Source organism: Watersipora subatra, chromosome 11, assembly GCF_963576615.1.
Source record: "Watersipora subatra chromosome 11, tzWatSuba1.1, whole genome shotgun sequence".
Taxonomy (NCBI): Eukaryota; Metazoa; Bryozoa; class Gymnolaemata; order Cheilostomatida; family Watersiporidae; genus Watersipora; species Watersipora subatra.
The window spans coordinates 35,469,939-35,487,150 of record NC_088718.1 but is presented as its reverse complement, the minus strand read 5'-3'; the positions used below and the strand labels follow the sequence as shown (position 1 = coordinate 35,487,150).

At 34.0% G+C, this 17,212-nt stretch overlaps 1 protein-coding gene across 7 annotated transcripts in view; it reads right to left on the bottom strand.

The window, feature by feature from the left end:
* LOC137408299 (streptococcal hemagglutinin-like) overlaps window positions 1-17,212 on the bottom strand; it is a 76,387-nt gene that overhangs the window by 14,176 nt on the left and 44,999 nt on the right. For 4 of the 7 annotated variants that reach the window (XR_010980068.1, XM_068094760.1, XM_068094765.1 and 1 more), the window contains exons 8-16: window positions 15,855-16,045; window positions 14,921-14,975; window positions 13,879-14,085; window positions 12,969-13,189; window positions 12,313-12,468; window positions 8,479-8,517; window positions 6,168-6,278; window positions 3,583-3,645; window positions 2,526-2,661 (exon numbers count right to left, since the gene is read on the bottom strand). Coding sequence is in view for 6 of the 7 variants with exons in the window: in XM_068094760.1 (XP_067950861.1) it covers window positions 2,526-2,661; window positions 3,583-3,645; window positions 6,168-6,278; window positions 8,479-8,517; window positions 12,313-12,468; window positions 12,969-13,189; window positions 13,879-14,085; window positions 14,921-14,975; window positions 15,855-16,045 (1,179 nt within the window). In the remaining variant the exon portion in view is untranslated. The remainder of the gene's footprint in view (window positions 1-2,525; window positions 2,662-3,582; window positions 3,646-6,167; window positions 6,279-8,478; window positions 8,518-12,312; window positions 12,469-12,968; window positions 13,190-13,878; window positions 14,086-14,920; window positions 14,976-15,854; window positions 16,046-17,212) is intronic. The other 3 variants (XM_068094761.1, XM_068094762.1, XM_068094763.1) reach the window with 3 other exon arrangements.

Here is a 17,212-nt window from a genome sequence, read left to right as displayed (position 1 = left end):
TTCCTTTTCCGAGGTAGAAACAAATTCACCTTGCTCAAAGCTCTCTCCAGTTGCTGCAGTTAACGTTTCACTAGAACTGTGGCAAACAGGACCAGCCATTTCTTGATTGAGCTGCAGATCAGCGACCTTGACTGCTAATGTCTCCCCACCCGAATCGCAAGATATGTCTTCAGCAAGAGATAAAACACGTTTAGCCTTAGTAGGCTGGCCTTTCATTAGCTGGGCATAATGTATGGAAGGGGTATCCATCACCCGTGCTGTTGGAAGACTACATAAATCTTGAGAATCTAGGCTGTGATTTTGACTGAGACTCGGGTACTCGCAATATACTTCCGGATCAGCTGCAAGAAGTTCTTCCAGTGAAACAGCGTGGGTCAAATTGCTGGATAGAGCCCTACAGAGCTGAGTTCCTTCCGGGATGATGTCATACTCAGATGAGATAGAGAAGCGACGAATATCACCAGTGTCTATTGCGCTGCCGCCACGACTGACAGCGTATGTGTGCTGCTGTGAAAGGTCATTCGCACCACTGAGCCAATCGGCTAACGAGACCTCACTAGGCCTGCAAGTCAGGTCGGCCTGAGCTAAGAAATTTGCAGAAAAACAACGATTATAACATTTAACTAAAGTATAGCGGGTAATGTTGCAACCAAGGCTATCAATCTCAAGAATTCACAACTGTGAAAACGAAGACAACAATTGAAAGACTCAGTAGCTTCCACAAACATTGGAAATTAAAAAAAAATAAAACGAAGCAAATACGTAACGTACAACAATAAAATTAAAAAAATTACGGCTTAACTCTTTCATCACTGAATTAATTTCTTCACCGGAACATAATTACATATTTGGTAAAACCCCATAATTGACAAGGGTGCATATAAATTGTCATAACTTTTGTACCGCATGGTCTATAAAGATGTTTTGATACGCAATTAATCAGCATGAGATTTTACATCGGCTGACGTCATAAAAATTCTACAAATGAGTTGCAGAATGAAGTATGACACTTTTTTGGTGATTCTCTCTACGACTGTGAGCCTGTCCGAGTCGGATGATTTATCAATATTATCACAGCTTACGGCATTATTATTACTATTAAAGATAAAATAATGACTCTCAATAGTACTATTGTTCAATAAAAATCCCCCAAAGTCCATTGATCTACAATCAGTAAAACCTCCGGCACTGTAATGCATCTAGCTCGACTCCATTGCTAAGAAGAAATTATGATAAAAAATAAAAATTTTTTTGCGAAACTACGCTCAGGATGGGTTGTGAGCCTATTTTCTATTGGCTCAACACATGCAAACAATTGTTTCCTTTCGTTTATGTACAGATACGATAGGCTAATTAATTAATTACTCACTAATCATAAATGTTTTGTACAAACCCGACTAAAGCGGCACCACGCGACTCTTGGACATACAGCAACGATTTGTCGAGCTGTATCACACGGATGGTGGTAGCAAAAGAGTTAAATCATTAATCTTTCGGAGAAGTGTAAAAATATTGCTTTAATCTTGCATATATGACAGATCACACAAGCCTTGGCTGCAATAAAAGATGTACCAGGAAATGAACCAATAGATGTACCAAATGATGTAACAATATACGCACCACTAAATGTAACAATAGATGTACCATCTGGCATAACAACAGATAGTAGGACAACAGATAGGTATTACAATAGGTGTACCAAGACATAAAACAACAGATGCAACAATAGATGTACTAACACATATAACAATAGGTGTACCATCAGATGTAACAATAGATAAACCATCAGATGCAATAATTTATGTACCACCAGATGTAACAATAGATGTACCACCAGATGTAATAATAGACATATCGCCAGATGCAACAATCAATGTAGCAATAGATGTACCACCAGATGTAATAAAAGATGATAGTGGTAGATGTAACAACAAATGTTCCGCAACACAGGTAACACATACTATTCTACGTGATTTCCAAAGCCAGCAGAAAGTATGTTTTGAAGAGAATACTATGAAAGGCTCAAGATTTTGAGTCATCTAAATTACGGAATGTCAAAACGAGTTTAGCCAAAGACAAGCACTGGCAGGTGGCTGCAGTTCAATGAGCGTGAAAGATTAAACCTTAGGCACATTAGCACTCTGTTCACCTTCACCACGCACTCAATAAATGTCCTTTCAGTAAATTGAATTAGCGACGCATTAATTTTAGTCACAAACATATCATTCATAGCCAATAATTATAAAATTGGGAATTGTCTTATCTTTCATTTTAAACCAAAGGTAAAAGAGAGACAACTCTTGATATAATAATAAATTGCGTGTTGTTTATCATGTTTCTGTGGATGACTGTTCAAACCAATATTATAAAATTCTATAAATAAATTTTATAAATATTATATTCAAATCATTTAGAGTATTCAGAGGAGAGATCAGGTTTTTTGCCATTTCACAAAAATGGCATAAATTTGAGATCGTTTACCTAAATATGTCAAATTTCATATGAAGGAATGAGGTAACACTGACCATTGTTGCTGGTAGTGACTGCAGCAGGCTCTGTGCTGGCCTCAGAGCCACTAGCAGCTGCCTCAACAGCAGATGATCTGTTGGATACAGGAAGCGAACTGGAAGGAGAGAATGTCTCAGCTACTTCTTCGTAAAGCTAAAAAAACATAGAGCTATAAACATAGAGCTACAAATATAATTGTGAGAAGGATGATGTTGGTCAAACGCTGGAGAAACAAAAAGCAAAGATGTATTGAGAATATTCTCTCTAATAAGTTTTTCACTTCGAAATGAAGAGAAACTTTCAAGTGGAGCAATAAAATCCTTGAACCAAAGTTTTTCAATAATCAGCAATCTGGCACCTGCCATGACACGAGGCACCTGCCATGCCACTTGGCGGCTTCCACGACGCGTGGCAATAATGAATATAATACAGCTGAACCTCTGTAGCTTATATTTAAATCAACAATTTTCCAAACTTTTTAAATAAACCAAGTTGAAAATTGAAAAGCAATTTTTAAATCAACAAGAGTTTGCTTATTAAAAAATATTTAATCATCTCATCTAAAAATAATTTTCTTCAAATCTTATGCTAGATAAAACAATATTTGAAAATACATAGAAAAGCATTTAAAAAGTTTGTTTTATGAATCGACTCAATTTTATATAAATTTAGAAGGTAAGCAAAGCATATCAATACGAAATTCATAAAATGAAGAATTGCAAAAAGATTTACTAAAAATGCTAACAAAAAAACTTAAACAATCGTTAAAAAGCTAAACTGCTAGGGGGACTCAAGCGAGCATCCATATTTATTACGATAGCCAATGGGCTATTAAAAGCCAGAAAACTGACTTTTTCATGTACTACTATTGTAACCAGGGTTTCTACTTTATCTTCTGACAAATCTGTGTAAGCAAGAGCAGGAAAACTGGAAGTGGGATAAGCTTTAATAAATGAACACATATTACACAAGAATAGGTAGTCATAGTTAGTTAGGAGTTAAAACATAAATAAAGCATCAAGCATTCATAGATAGAGAAGTCATAGAGCTACCAACGCAAGAGCATAACCTTACATTATTGTAATTACCACGCGCAAAGAGTCTGGTGAGAGAATCCGTTTTCCCTTGAAGGTACATCTAGCAATGGCAACAGAAAACATGGGAGGTCAACACATTGAAGGTACACAGGCTAGACCATTGCATGCCGTGTTACAGGGTTCAAGAAGAGGGAAAAAGAGCGCACATTCGTTCTTCAATTAGATAAACCACCGGCGCAAACATCACCAGACTGTCCACGCAGACTTATAGTAGTGATAACAAGAAAAAGTATAATTTTGTCTTCAACACTAATATATTCCCGCTATTACTGGCTTCTTTTTGGGAGTTACTATACGTTAAGACTTTTAATAATTTCTCAAAGACCTGTCTAAACTACTGACAGCCAATGTTAATAATTTCTTCTTTCTGTTCTTTTCCTTCATATGATAACTATGAACAACTGTTTTAGATCTACTTTATTGAGTGAATGGAATTGTCTGCCCTTTTCTTGCAGTCGCTTGATAGTATAAAAAGTTTAAAAACCAAAAGACATCATTTTAATCAGAACTTAAATTCTATCATTTTAGTTTTCATGTTTATTATGAGAGTCAGTCAATAAATAGTGAGAATATTGTCACAGCTTTTCTTCTATTTTTTCTCGCAATTTAATATTTTCCTGACTTTCATAAATGAGAGTCGTCATCACATACCCAAAAATTCAACATTTTAGTGATTCATATTTTTTGATATTATTTATATTCAAAATAGGCAAATACTATAATTTTAATTTACATTAACATTTATTACCACTCGAACATGAGGCACTACAAATATACATCTTTATTAGCACTGTTATTATCATTTTCATTCATCATAATCTTGTAAATCGATAAGGTATATACAAACGCCTATCTTCTATTTATATATATAAATCTCAAAGTTTGTGAGTCTGCGTTTGTACTTCGGTTGGTCCAGTTACAGCTAGTAAAATCTTGGAATTTAAAGTTCGTTGCATGCTAGATTTGATCTCATGGAGACTGCACCCTCAAGTTTCAAACCACACATTTAACCACTGAGCTATACAGTCCTTAGCATTCTATGGCTCCTATCATATACCACATACCGTACGCACACGCTAAATACGCACTCGATTATTAACTAATATTACCTCTTGCATTTGGTATTTTTTGAAATTTTTTAAAAACTAATGTGTGTGTAATTTGTAATTTTTAAATGTGCGATTTCTATTTCAAATGTGCCGTTACACTTCTATTTCCAGTTTTCGTATGGTGCGATTGCTAAATCGGTAAAGGCTAACACACGCACGCACGCACACACTTTTATGCACGAACTATTATTATTAATTTAACATATTCAGGATTTTTATTTTGTTTTCTCAGTTCGTATTAACTGTATCATTATCAAATCATCTTTTTTGTAATCTTAGCTAAACGGACTTAATTTGGCTATTACTTGCTAATTATTTCACATTTACATTTAAACACTTTTATAGTTGTTTTATTTTGTTTCTTAAATTATTTAACCTGCACAAAACATTTTCTTTTAGATATGAAGGTTAAAAGTTAGTTGTTTAAAAAAGATTGAAAACCTTTATAACTGTTTTATTTTTCTTCTTAATTTATTTAAATTACACAAAACACTTTTCTCATGATATGTAGTTTCAAAGTGAAAACGGTGACTGTTGTTATATGTTGAAAAATTTGTTTTTTTCGGTGCAAAGACTTTTATTACCCGGGCAACGCCGTGCATTCACCTAATCTTATGATAAAAGAAATGCTGCTTTTGCATCGTTATTAGAGGAGACAATTTCACTTGCCCTTGCCATGATCAAATATTTTAAAACTAAAATAAACTAAAATTCTAATCTCTCGCAAACTTTGTTCGAGTAGCCAAAGTTTTATTATTAGAAAAGGAAGGTTGCCACCTGAAGATTTATAGACTACACATACCAGCTAATGAAGGATAACACAACTCACAGACAAATGACCAACCAGCATACAGAATACCTACTATAAAAGTTATCATTGGTCGCCTGCAAAGAAACCATTGCACAGTAAACAGAGAAAAAGCCAAACTAGAGCTGCCTGTTCTGGATAAATCAAAGTTCTAGCACATACAAATACTGACCAACAGAAAATTCATCTGCAACTAGGTAGGCGCCTGAATTTTTGAACCAATTGGATGGGAGTAACTGATGGGAAAACTAAATTGGGATGATAAGAGAAGATAATTACCACATAGTTCATGTAAATGCTGTTAGGACCAGTCAGCTTTAGGTTTGGACGTTTACGCTGTCAACCAGCCAATCACAGATTGTAAAAAAACGGACATACACAATGGAATGCATAGACAAATGCTAAATTGATAGAGCTTATATGCATAGAGTATTCGAGTGTCAGAAGGAGCAGCTTACAAGAAATAGAAGAGGTAGAAAAGCAAGCATAATCATAGAGTATGTAAGCGTAGAGACTTATACTAACATAGAGTAAACAAAGATAGAATATGTATAACTGTTTTCCGTGCTGACATCGAGAATGCATGAAGATTCATTGACATGGGAAAATATGGAATCTATGCTGAGAGTTTTAAAGACTCAGTACCTTGCTCTGCCTATCACCTGGCTCAAAGGGTGGTTCATCATACGCATCGGCTTCGTCGCTGCTAGATGAGTCTGATTGTCTATCGCTGAGGTCAGCGTATTGTCTATCATTCTAACAGAGAAGCCAGACAAGGAATTGGGTTGTAGGCAGGTTGCAAGCAACAGAGGTAAAAAGCAACCGGTATTCCAGCAGACAGATGTGTTCAGTATTAAGCATATTCACCAATAGATGTAGTCACTAATAGATGTATTTACCAATAGATGTATTCATCAATAGATGTATTCACCAATAGATGTATTCACCAATAGATGTATTCACCAAGATATGCAGTCACTAATAGATGTATTTACTGATAGATGTATGAACCAATAGATATATTTACCCATAGATATATTCACTTCTAAATATATTCACTGATAGATATATTCACCAATAGACACATTCATAAACATATATATTTATTAATAGATGTAATCACCAATAAAAATATTTATCAATAGATATATTCACCAATAAATTTATTTACCGGTAGATGTATTCACCGATAGATGTGTTCAATCATAGATGTATTCACTAATAGATATGTTTAGTAACAAATGTAGTCTAAGATGAATGTGTAAACCAATAAACATAATTACCAATAGATCTATGCATCAATAAAGATATTCACCAATAGACAAAGTCGCACTATATTAGACATGTTTAATACACATAGCCACTATACAATATATTAGCATATGGAACTATAAGTTTTATAGAATATTCATTTATAATATATGTCATATATGTTATAATATATGTTATAATATATGTTATAAATGAATATTTCATAACATTATTAACACAGTAAGACAGTTTTATCTCTTATTTAGTTATTCATGTAAACACAACAGTTGTGCTCTCTTGGTAGGTGACAAGTTTATGTATATCCGATATCTCATTTTTACATTTGTACCAGTATCGAGAGGTACCGGTATCGTCGTATTCAAAGTTTTGATTGATAGCTTTTGTTGCAATAGTAACCTTTTTATATACGCACACTTCTATGCGCTCATTAATGTTATTATTAATTCAACATATTCAGGACTTTTAGAGTGTTTTTTTTAGTTTGTATTAATTGTATCACTACCAAACCATTTTTCATTGTAATTGTAGAAAAACAAACTTTATTTAGCCATTAATTGCTAATTATTTCACATTTACCTTTAAACATTTTAACAGTTGTTTTATTTTTCTTTTTAACTTATTTGACCTGAACAAAACATTTGTCTTATAATATGAAGTTTGAAAGCTACAGTTGTTTGACAAAGTTTAGAAACTTTTACAGCTGTTTTTTTTCTTAATTTATTTAAACTGCACAAAAAACTTTTCTCATGATATGTAGTTTGAAAATGAGAACAGTATCTGTGGTTATTTGTTAAATGAAAAAAGCTTTTCTGTGCAGACTTTTATACTATCCGGACAATGCCGGGCATTCACCTAGTTAAGCTATAGTGATAGCGCGCGCTGCATCCTAGGAAATGGTGAGTGAAAGAAATTACAGCATTAACAGAGTCATGTATAAAGAGTAGTGTCACTAGAAGGGCACATATGGATCCAATGTGATCTCCTTTTACTTCCGGTGCCATAACTCTACATACATAAATTGCTCTGTGAGACTTTTTCACGCTATGAAACTAAATATCATTGAAAGCTTGATTCTGAGGCTGATGTCGTGCTTATTGCATACACATCACCGATGTCAGAGTAAAAGGCAAAAAGTTATGTCACCAGAAGTATAAGGGCACCATTTTGGGTCCATACGAGCTTCCTCGGTGACATCACTCCCTCTATACATAGCTCTGAGTATCGATATTCTTGGATGATTGGCTAAATGTTACAGATCGATCAGCTAATGAAAATATACCATTAGCTGAACATGAATGAAGCTCTAAATCAATTAATCAGCTATATCGATAGCTGATATAGTTTTCAACACACCCCTGATTGACCATAGCCCTTAATAGATAGCGAGTGTGAAAATACGTTACAATGACCTTGCACCCGACCTTTAAACCCAGTTCACCAGCCAGTTCACCAGAACGTTGATTAGTCCATCAGTCTTTTGCTAATGATAAACTTCTGAACCCCCAAATATGTTTCATTTCAACAGCTGGCTATAACTCAAACGCCATAGCAAGTGTTTTTTTGAAATAGCCTTTTATAACAAGATTTAAACAAAAGAAGACAACTCCCAGACCTAACTAAAAGTAATTTCAGTAAATGGAAACTTGTTTAGTATAGCTAAAGTGTTAGGAAACATGTAACATACCTCTGCCGATTCATTCAGAGACAGTGAGAGTGATTGCACCTGTAGATAGACCATGGTTACAGTTAAGTGTTGAACTAGTAACTTGAGCACAGTGTGAAATGAACTGCTGCAAACCCTAGGCTCATTGATGCATTTATGCTCAACTGTTCTCTATTAAACTGAGAACAGTTGAATGACTTTCTCATAGCTTTGGAGCAAAGGCTGCAATGAAAAATCTATTTTTACATGAAATTCATAGCAAATTTAAAATTTGAAGTTTAAATAGTAAAAGTAAAATGCACTGAATATATACAAACAGATAGATTAATATGATATAAGATTATAGTATCAGCAATGAGCTGACAACTCCTATTTACTTGAAAAAAAATTTAAAGTTGTAAAATAAATTTTATGTTGCATCGAATTGAAAATACGAAAATTTAGCAACTAAAATCAAAATTGCTTAAACCAAAATTACATTCAAAATTGAGTTAACAACAGAACAGAGAAACATTTGCTGGCAGCTCTGAACTACGCTTTGCTGCATTAGAAGATTTGGCCACATTAGCATTTCGTTGACACCCCAGCAACGATGAAACTTCTACTTGTAATAACTAAAAGGAGATCATTACAAGCTAAAAAATTGCAACAAAATTCAAAACAATTATGCTTTGTTATCAAGAATCTTATATAATATAATTTTGATAACATTGAAACTTTTAAAAAATGTGATCAATGTTTCTATCCAAGAATTTAGAGAATTACATGAACAAATTTTGTAGAAAAGTTTCTATAACAATAATACCTTCATTATCTAACTGACCTTGACCTAAAAATAGCCAAAATTTAGTAGATACTACAACTACGTTCGACTTTCTCCATCTTCTTTTAATCTCTTGTATTTATGGCATTTGCATTGTAAGAAACAATGGCAACTATTAAATTGGTTTTATCAGTAAATAATCCTTGACTATTTGACCAGATTAAGCCATTTTACATGTGGAGTATAATCATAAATTCGCATGCCAACAAATCAAGCTTCACTAAAATCTCTGAGCAGCCAAAGCAGAACATTTGTACATTTACAAGCAGCTGAACTGGAAACATCAATGACAACAAACAACAGCACGGATAAACTTTGGAGTGTTTGTTACTCAAAAAAACTTTGGCAAAAGTTCACAGCCTCAGTTTATGCAAGGCCGGCAGCGTTAAAACATGATGAAAGTTTGCAGAATACAATAAACAAATACAAAAGAAGATACAGCTTGAGCTCATTCAGGTGATACAAGCTTTCAGCTCTCTAGTCGATCCACCTATGGCGAACAACATACGGGCAAATCCAGAGGATGCAAACCAAACATTAGCCTACATTCTCAAGCCAACATAGTAAATACCTCTATGAGAGATGACTCTTTGCAGTGCATACTCTATGGCATCATAGCCTACAGACTGATCAGGCTCTTTACTTAAACGATTCTCTACTAAACAATGGCTAACCCCACCCTGTGTCCTAGAGGTAAGATTGCAATGACCACCGTGGCGAATCGCTTGCTTCGCGTAATTTGCTCAAAAACTTTACCCGCATCATCGGGTCGCAACCACTTCACTGTGAGTTAGTTACAGCGTAATGATGTTCTAGCGGAAGTGAGAAAACCAGCTGATGAAATCAAGGATATTCTGGGAGACAACAGACAAAATTTGACCCGTCAGTTTAAGAATGGGCAAAGCTGACTGTTGATGCCACAAGTTCATCATCATCAATAGCCTGTTTACCAGACCACATCTCTTTATTAATAAACCTTCCGTTGTCATTGCGTGTGTCTGTTAGTCTGTGTAAACACTACTAGTTTCCACATTTTCTAGCCGATTCTTTTCAAATTGTCAACAACTGTCCAAACCAGTCTGTTGACAAAAACTTACTAAAAGCCATTATTTCAGTGTACAATTACAATTTAGCACATATGCACCAAATGTCAAAAAAACCAAAAATTACCGATAAATGTTGACAAAAACTTACTAATAATCGTTAATTTAGCGTAGAACTGAATATTTAGCACAAATACACCAAATCTCAAACAAACTTCATAAGTAAATGCTCAGTACCTTCTACTAAATCACCAAATATTATTTGGTTTCAAACTCTGTCTGGGTCTTGAGAACCCACCTTTTAAACAGCCAGCCGTCTAATTAAGAACTTGATAATGCGTCTTAATGAAAATTGTCTTTAATGAGCTCGTTCATGGAATGTTGTTGTGAAAGCGGTGTAGCACTTTGCGTTGAATATCTAAATACCTTCTGCGGACTTTCTGTTTGTAAATGAAAGAACTCCCAGGCAACCGAGATCAAAGCGAGTTAGTAATAATCACACAATATAATATTAATAATAATATTAAATATAATATTAATCACAAATTTATTCATTTTCAGAATAAAACCAATCGCTTTAATAAGAATGGACGGAAAATCCATAACATTGGATTTGAAGGTGAGAAGCAAAAAAATTAAAAGATAATTGAATAGTTGTGAATTGCCTGGTTTCCTTTAAAAAGGAGTGCACAACTCCTCGACAATCTAATTTTAAACGCAATAAAAATAAAACTAATCCGTTGTCTACCAAAAACATTTTTAGAATGAAAGACAGCATACCACTCATGCGCTTTTAAAAAACTTGTTTGGGAAAATATACTTGACTAAAACAAAGCTCACAATAACTTTGATGGAATATTAACATAGGTAGGGGGGTCTTCATAAGCCCCATAAGTGCAGACACAAGGTTCACTGCTAGAGGAATGAACGCAATGGTCGTATATACCATCATATAAAACTAAATATATATCATCTCTCGACTTTGACCTCTTAGAAGTATTTAACGTTTGATAAAATGATGTAAGAGTATGCACTGCATGAGGAGATAAATCTGGCCCTTTCTACAAACCAACGGAAAAGTTTGGCGCATGATACAGAAGGGAAACTGCCAGACATAAAAAAACTATTATCAACGCTATATATAGCAAAATAAAAAGTTACATTTCCAAGTTTCCTCACAAATCCACTTTGGCTACTTTAGAAGGAATGAACCTGTTACTCATATATAAAATTTATTGCTATAAACTACTTCTACCAAAAATGTTTTACAGATACATTACCCACAACTTTTTTTTCAGAAAATAGGATCTACAGAAACTGTTTCTATTACAATAGGAGCTACAAAAGAGCCTTCTATTACAATACATTATATGAAGACATTTTTATCTACAACATATACAACATATCTACAACAGACTTTTCTATGAAATGTTGACAGAAAATCAAAAAAATCTGACACATCCAATAACAGTCAAAATAAATTTGACAAATTCAATAAAAATCTTATTAAAAGATGCAATTTACAGAAAAATGCCCTGAGGTAACAGCGAGCAAGTAGATGACAATTTTAATCAGGTTGCTATGCTCTATAGATGATAAAATAGTCACAAAAGACATCTGCGAATAACCTTTTTCCATCTGGGTTGGCTCAGTCCGCACCTGAGACTTTGTGTACTAGATAAAATCAAAGACTACTGACTTTTGAGGATTCTTAACAACAAGCCATTTCAATTGTAGGCGAGTTTTGCCAGGACATGCGTGTGAAAATATAGATTGAGAGTGGATATATTGCATGTTTTAAACCTTTTATGAAAATGTCTATAATTAAAGGTTATTATAAATCAAACACGGGTGACAAACAAATTGAACAATAAGCTATCATAAAATCTCTTTTTGCTCTGGTTATGTTCTAACCTCAACTATTGGTTAAGTAATCTGCTACTAGCAACGCTTCGGTTCTAAAAAGCTATTCTGTTTGACCGAACTGACCTCGAGAATATCTGATGGGGCGCTGCCGATTGACCTGCTGTCTACGTAGGTGTAGGCAAGATCATCTGGGTCACGAGCCTCCGAGCTTGACATGCCATTACCTACACACTTGGCGAGGGCTGTCAGCCAGTCACCCTGCTCCAATCTGTTGGTAGGCTGTCGAGAATAATTTAACAAATTTAGTAATACAAACCACCATCTATCATATGATTGAAATTCTTGTACCATATAAATTACACTATTAAACTATTATATAACTCAAACTATTATATAACTCAAACTATTATATAACTCAAACTATTATATAACTCAAAGTATTATATAACTTAAAGTATTATACAACTCAAACTATTGTGTAACTCAAACTATTATACAACTCAAACTATTATATAACTCAAACTATTATATAACTCAAACTATTATATAACTCAAACTATTGTATAACTCAAACTATTGTATAACTCAAACTATTATATAACTCAAACTATTGTATAACTCAAACTATTGTATAAATAAAACTATTATATAACTCAAACTATGATATAACTCAAACTACTGTATAAGCGAACCTACAATCTCAGAACAAATTTGGCATCTCCACGGATGCTACCTATTCAAACACTCCACACAATGAAAGTGTAGGTAAGCTCATCTACCTCTATGTAGAAAGCTGTTTCACTCTGCCTCATGACAGCTATGGAGAGAGAGTTCTTGCTGGTAGGACTGAGCTCGTATTCACTCAAAGGAAGTGAGAACTCAAGGTCGGAAGATGTGGAGTCATCCTTATAACACTCGAATACTCCGCTCCTGATTGCGCAGTTTTTGTAATGCCACACGTCATCAGATAGAAGGATTGGAGAGAGCAATTTGACCACTCCTGCGCACAAACAAAATGTAGCATTAATCAATGATACCTGTTCGTAGGTACAGTCAAGTCTCTCTACTATACTACTCAGCGAGACTGTATGAAAATAGCCCATTAGATAGGGAGGCAAAGTACAAATGGTTTTTTGACTAGAATACGAAACGTCCATAGATTTACTTAAGAGATAAATAACTCTGATGACATATAATTAGACAAACAAGAAAGTACAAAGGAATGATAGCAAGAAGTTTAACAAACAAAGTTGGTTCATTCTGATATTTGCTCCGTATGTCGGAATCGTCCTATCTTGATGCAGATATTTTTATTAGAATAAATGTCATATTGTTTACTTCATTTTTAAGTCAAAGGACAGTAATAGGTGTTTAAAATAATTACCTAACACATTAAAATAAATTTATTATATAAATCTATGTAAAAACACCAAATATAAAAAGCTCAAAGTACAATGTATATTATATAAAAAGTAAATAGTTAGTAGAAAGGGTTTTGTTATCTTAGAGAACGTAAGTGTAGATTTAGCAATGAATAAGTTTAATGGTAGAGTAAGTAATAGAACTATAAAGAGTAACCTACTCTGAACTACACTAAATATAATTTAAATTAACTTTAATATATACATTTTTATAATATTCTTACTCGTTATTTTTAATTTTTACAAGCCATTTAACTTTTACACTAACCTGCAACCATAACATCTGGTGAAGAAATGGAAGGTCTATCCACCAGGGCCCCCTCGGATATCTCGAGTTGGTGAGCAGCAGCTCTGCCCTTCTTTTTCCCGAATGTCTCCGAAATAAATTTGCCTATTTTTCCTTTCTTCTCCCTCCTTCCATCAGCCATGGCGGCTTGCATCATCTTATGACTCTTTTGAGTGGGTGATCCATTCGCTGAATGAAATCAATAATCAATAATTGCTTTTAATTAATGAACAACAACATATGCAAATGATCAAGCTCTGATAGTAAAATAATGTCCAATTAAGACATGTAATTTGAGTTTTCTCTAGAATAAGTTGAAAGGGAGACAGACAAGACCCTTGCATTCAGCTGCCAGTTTTTTATTCCATTTATTGAACAGTGAACTTGTACTAAAGTCTGAAAGAAAAGAGACTAAGAAAAACAGTTTCTGCACAGTTACCACGATGGTAAGAAGCAAAAGTAACAACAATGAAAGCTAAAAATGAGTTAGTTAATCTGAAACCTGCGCCAGTTGCTGTATTAAACAAATATTGTAACACATATAATATCACAAACAAGAGAAAAATGAGTTTGACAAAACAAAAGTACACAAAGGACAATTTTTATATGATGAGTCTGATGATGTCAAACATTCAGAATGGATCTAGCAGCAGCCTTCAGTAGAACCTCCGCTAATGAAAAAATGAATACGGTATTTCCGAGTTAAGAAATGCCTTATTATAGAAATATTGGTCGAAATAACGAAACATGCTTCTAAATAAATTAGGGACGGAAACCAAAAGGTTAATAACTGCGCTGCTGTATTATTTATAATACAGCATTGTATAAATTCTTTATAATTTATACAAATATTATGTCTAAGTTTTGTGGGAGGTTGGAGCTGAGTAGGGCATTTATAGGGTAAAATACATTCCTACTTGTGAAGTTTTTTGCTTATGAAATGGCTGCCGGAACGAATAAATTTTGTCAGTAGAGTTTCCACTGCATGACGAGCATTGAACAGTGAGACTGTCTAACCTCTTACCTCCTAAGCTGCCAGGGCCTTCTGCGTAAAACTCTGTGCTGCTTATGCTGCCAGTCTACAATGATCAACAAACAGTTTGACAAACAAACAAGTGCCTCCCCGTCTATCCATATACTTTCCAAATTAATTTCCATATCAATAAAATACTACCAGAGTAATTAATTTAATCTGAAGCTTATGCACAGGCATAAACTTTGTTCTTTGCATAGGCATAAACTTTGCATAAACAAGCTCCTCATGTTTCGGTATAAAAAGTCCTTTTAAACAATAACAAAATTGTGTTTAATTTTAATAAAACATAAAGTTAAAAATTTTCTACACCAGCTTAACTGTTCAAAATTCATGCTATAACGGGCTGCTGACTCGGTAAAATTAGAGGTGCTAACAATCTTACTTTAAAGGTTGTTAAAATATTAACGTTTATTTGAAAAAAAAGTTTCAATTCTTTCACTGGCCTACACAGGTTTAACCAGATAGCAGCCTAGCTATATAGCATTAAAATCACCTAAACTTCAACATACCTATACAGACTTGCGACAGCACAAGGTAAAATTTGGTTAATCATATTGTATGAAACAGACTCAGATTTTATGCGAGGATGATGTATGTATGTGGACTTATGATATAATTGCCTTATATTTAATAATGCTGACAAAGTTTTTTTTCAAATTATAAAATCGCCTTACTCAGCCTAGGATGAAAGGGGAAAACAACTCCCCGGACTAGCTCGGGCGGAGGCCTCAAAGTATTAAACAATAGAACACTATGCTGACTTTGGCAGCGTAATGCCTAGTATTTGGTGATAATTAAATTATAAATATACTCATTTTTCTAGACATAACTTACAAAAATTCTTTTTAGTTTCAACTATGGTTTCAACCATTTCTTTGATAAGTTTACAAAAAATGTTTTTTTAGAAACCCAAATAGCTCACTCTGCTGTAAGACTTAGCATCTCCTTGAGCATCAGAGGTCGGGGCGTAGCACTGCGCCTCAAGCCTGTTCATCCAAATCTGTGTTTCACTGGCTGAGTCAGTAGATATGAAGTGGGTTTCACATCCAGGATGTGACAGTCTCAAGACATTGCATCTGCCTTTCTCTTTTTCTTGAAGTATCACGTCGTATCCTAGTAACCACCCAAACAACTATTAGCAACGAATGCACCTGATGCACCACGAGTAATTATATATTCGTAGCCTTTGTTGTTAATGTATGCAATACCATAAAATGGAAGAGACATAAATTTGACAGTCAGAAAAGAAAATTCAGAGCAGAAAACAGAAATTGGATGAAAAGTGATGATTTGCTGATTTTGAATTCCAACAAATATTTTGAAAATAACATTGCTAGTTGTTTCAACAACCTTCTACTTAATACTCGTTCATTTGGCAGATAAATGTATTTTATACATTTTATGTTATTTGATTTTATTGTTTAACTTTTGCCTCATCTATGATTATTGTATGGCATATTTTGATAAAATATTTCTCAAACACCACACACACACATATATATCTATATACATAATTAGCTGTGCTACGCGGTGTTGCCCGGGTGTTAAAAATCGGCTTATAAACAATCAGAGGTAACGAAAGTTGCTTGCCACTTGCTATTAGCCTGGCTCATTCCCAATGGATAATTTGATTAAGCTTACTAATGAGAACTACCCTTCTCATGACGTTACACCATCACTTTGCGTCGTGACGGAGTGTGATAGCGTATTAGCGTATTTGCCTATTTGCTCTCATATAGCTCCTAATGAATCCATCAAGCTCGTGTGGTTGAGTTGGTAAGGCACTGGACTGGTGTAGTGGAGGGTGTGAGATCAAATCTTCTGTGATACCATTTCTTTTTTCTAAGATTTTAATAGCTATAGCTGGACATGCACAACGATCACAGATACACACATGACCAACCTTAAGAAAAAAATATATATATACATATACTGGTATATTTATATACATATTATATAATGTATGAAATAAACTTTTTGAGTCAAAGTTATTCACTCAACTAATTGTAAAACAATTTTACGCTTGCGTAGTATTATCGAAACAATGTAGTATTATTTTTCAACTAATTTGTTATTATTATCTGGCCAAAGTGTTAATATTGTTATTCTCTAAACAATATAATAAGATTATTGCTATTTAATCATTGTATTACTAGTATTACCTGACCATTGTATTATTATCTAACTAAACTTTTTAAATATCTAAAATCAGTATGCATGTTGTCTCCACTCAATGCATATAGCGATAATGAAATCTAGCTGAGAACCAACCTCCTACCA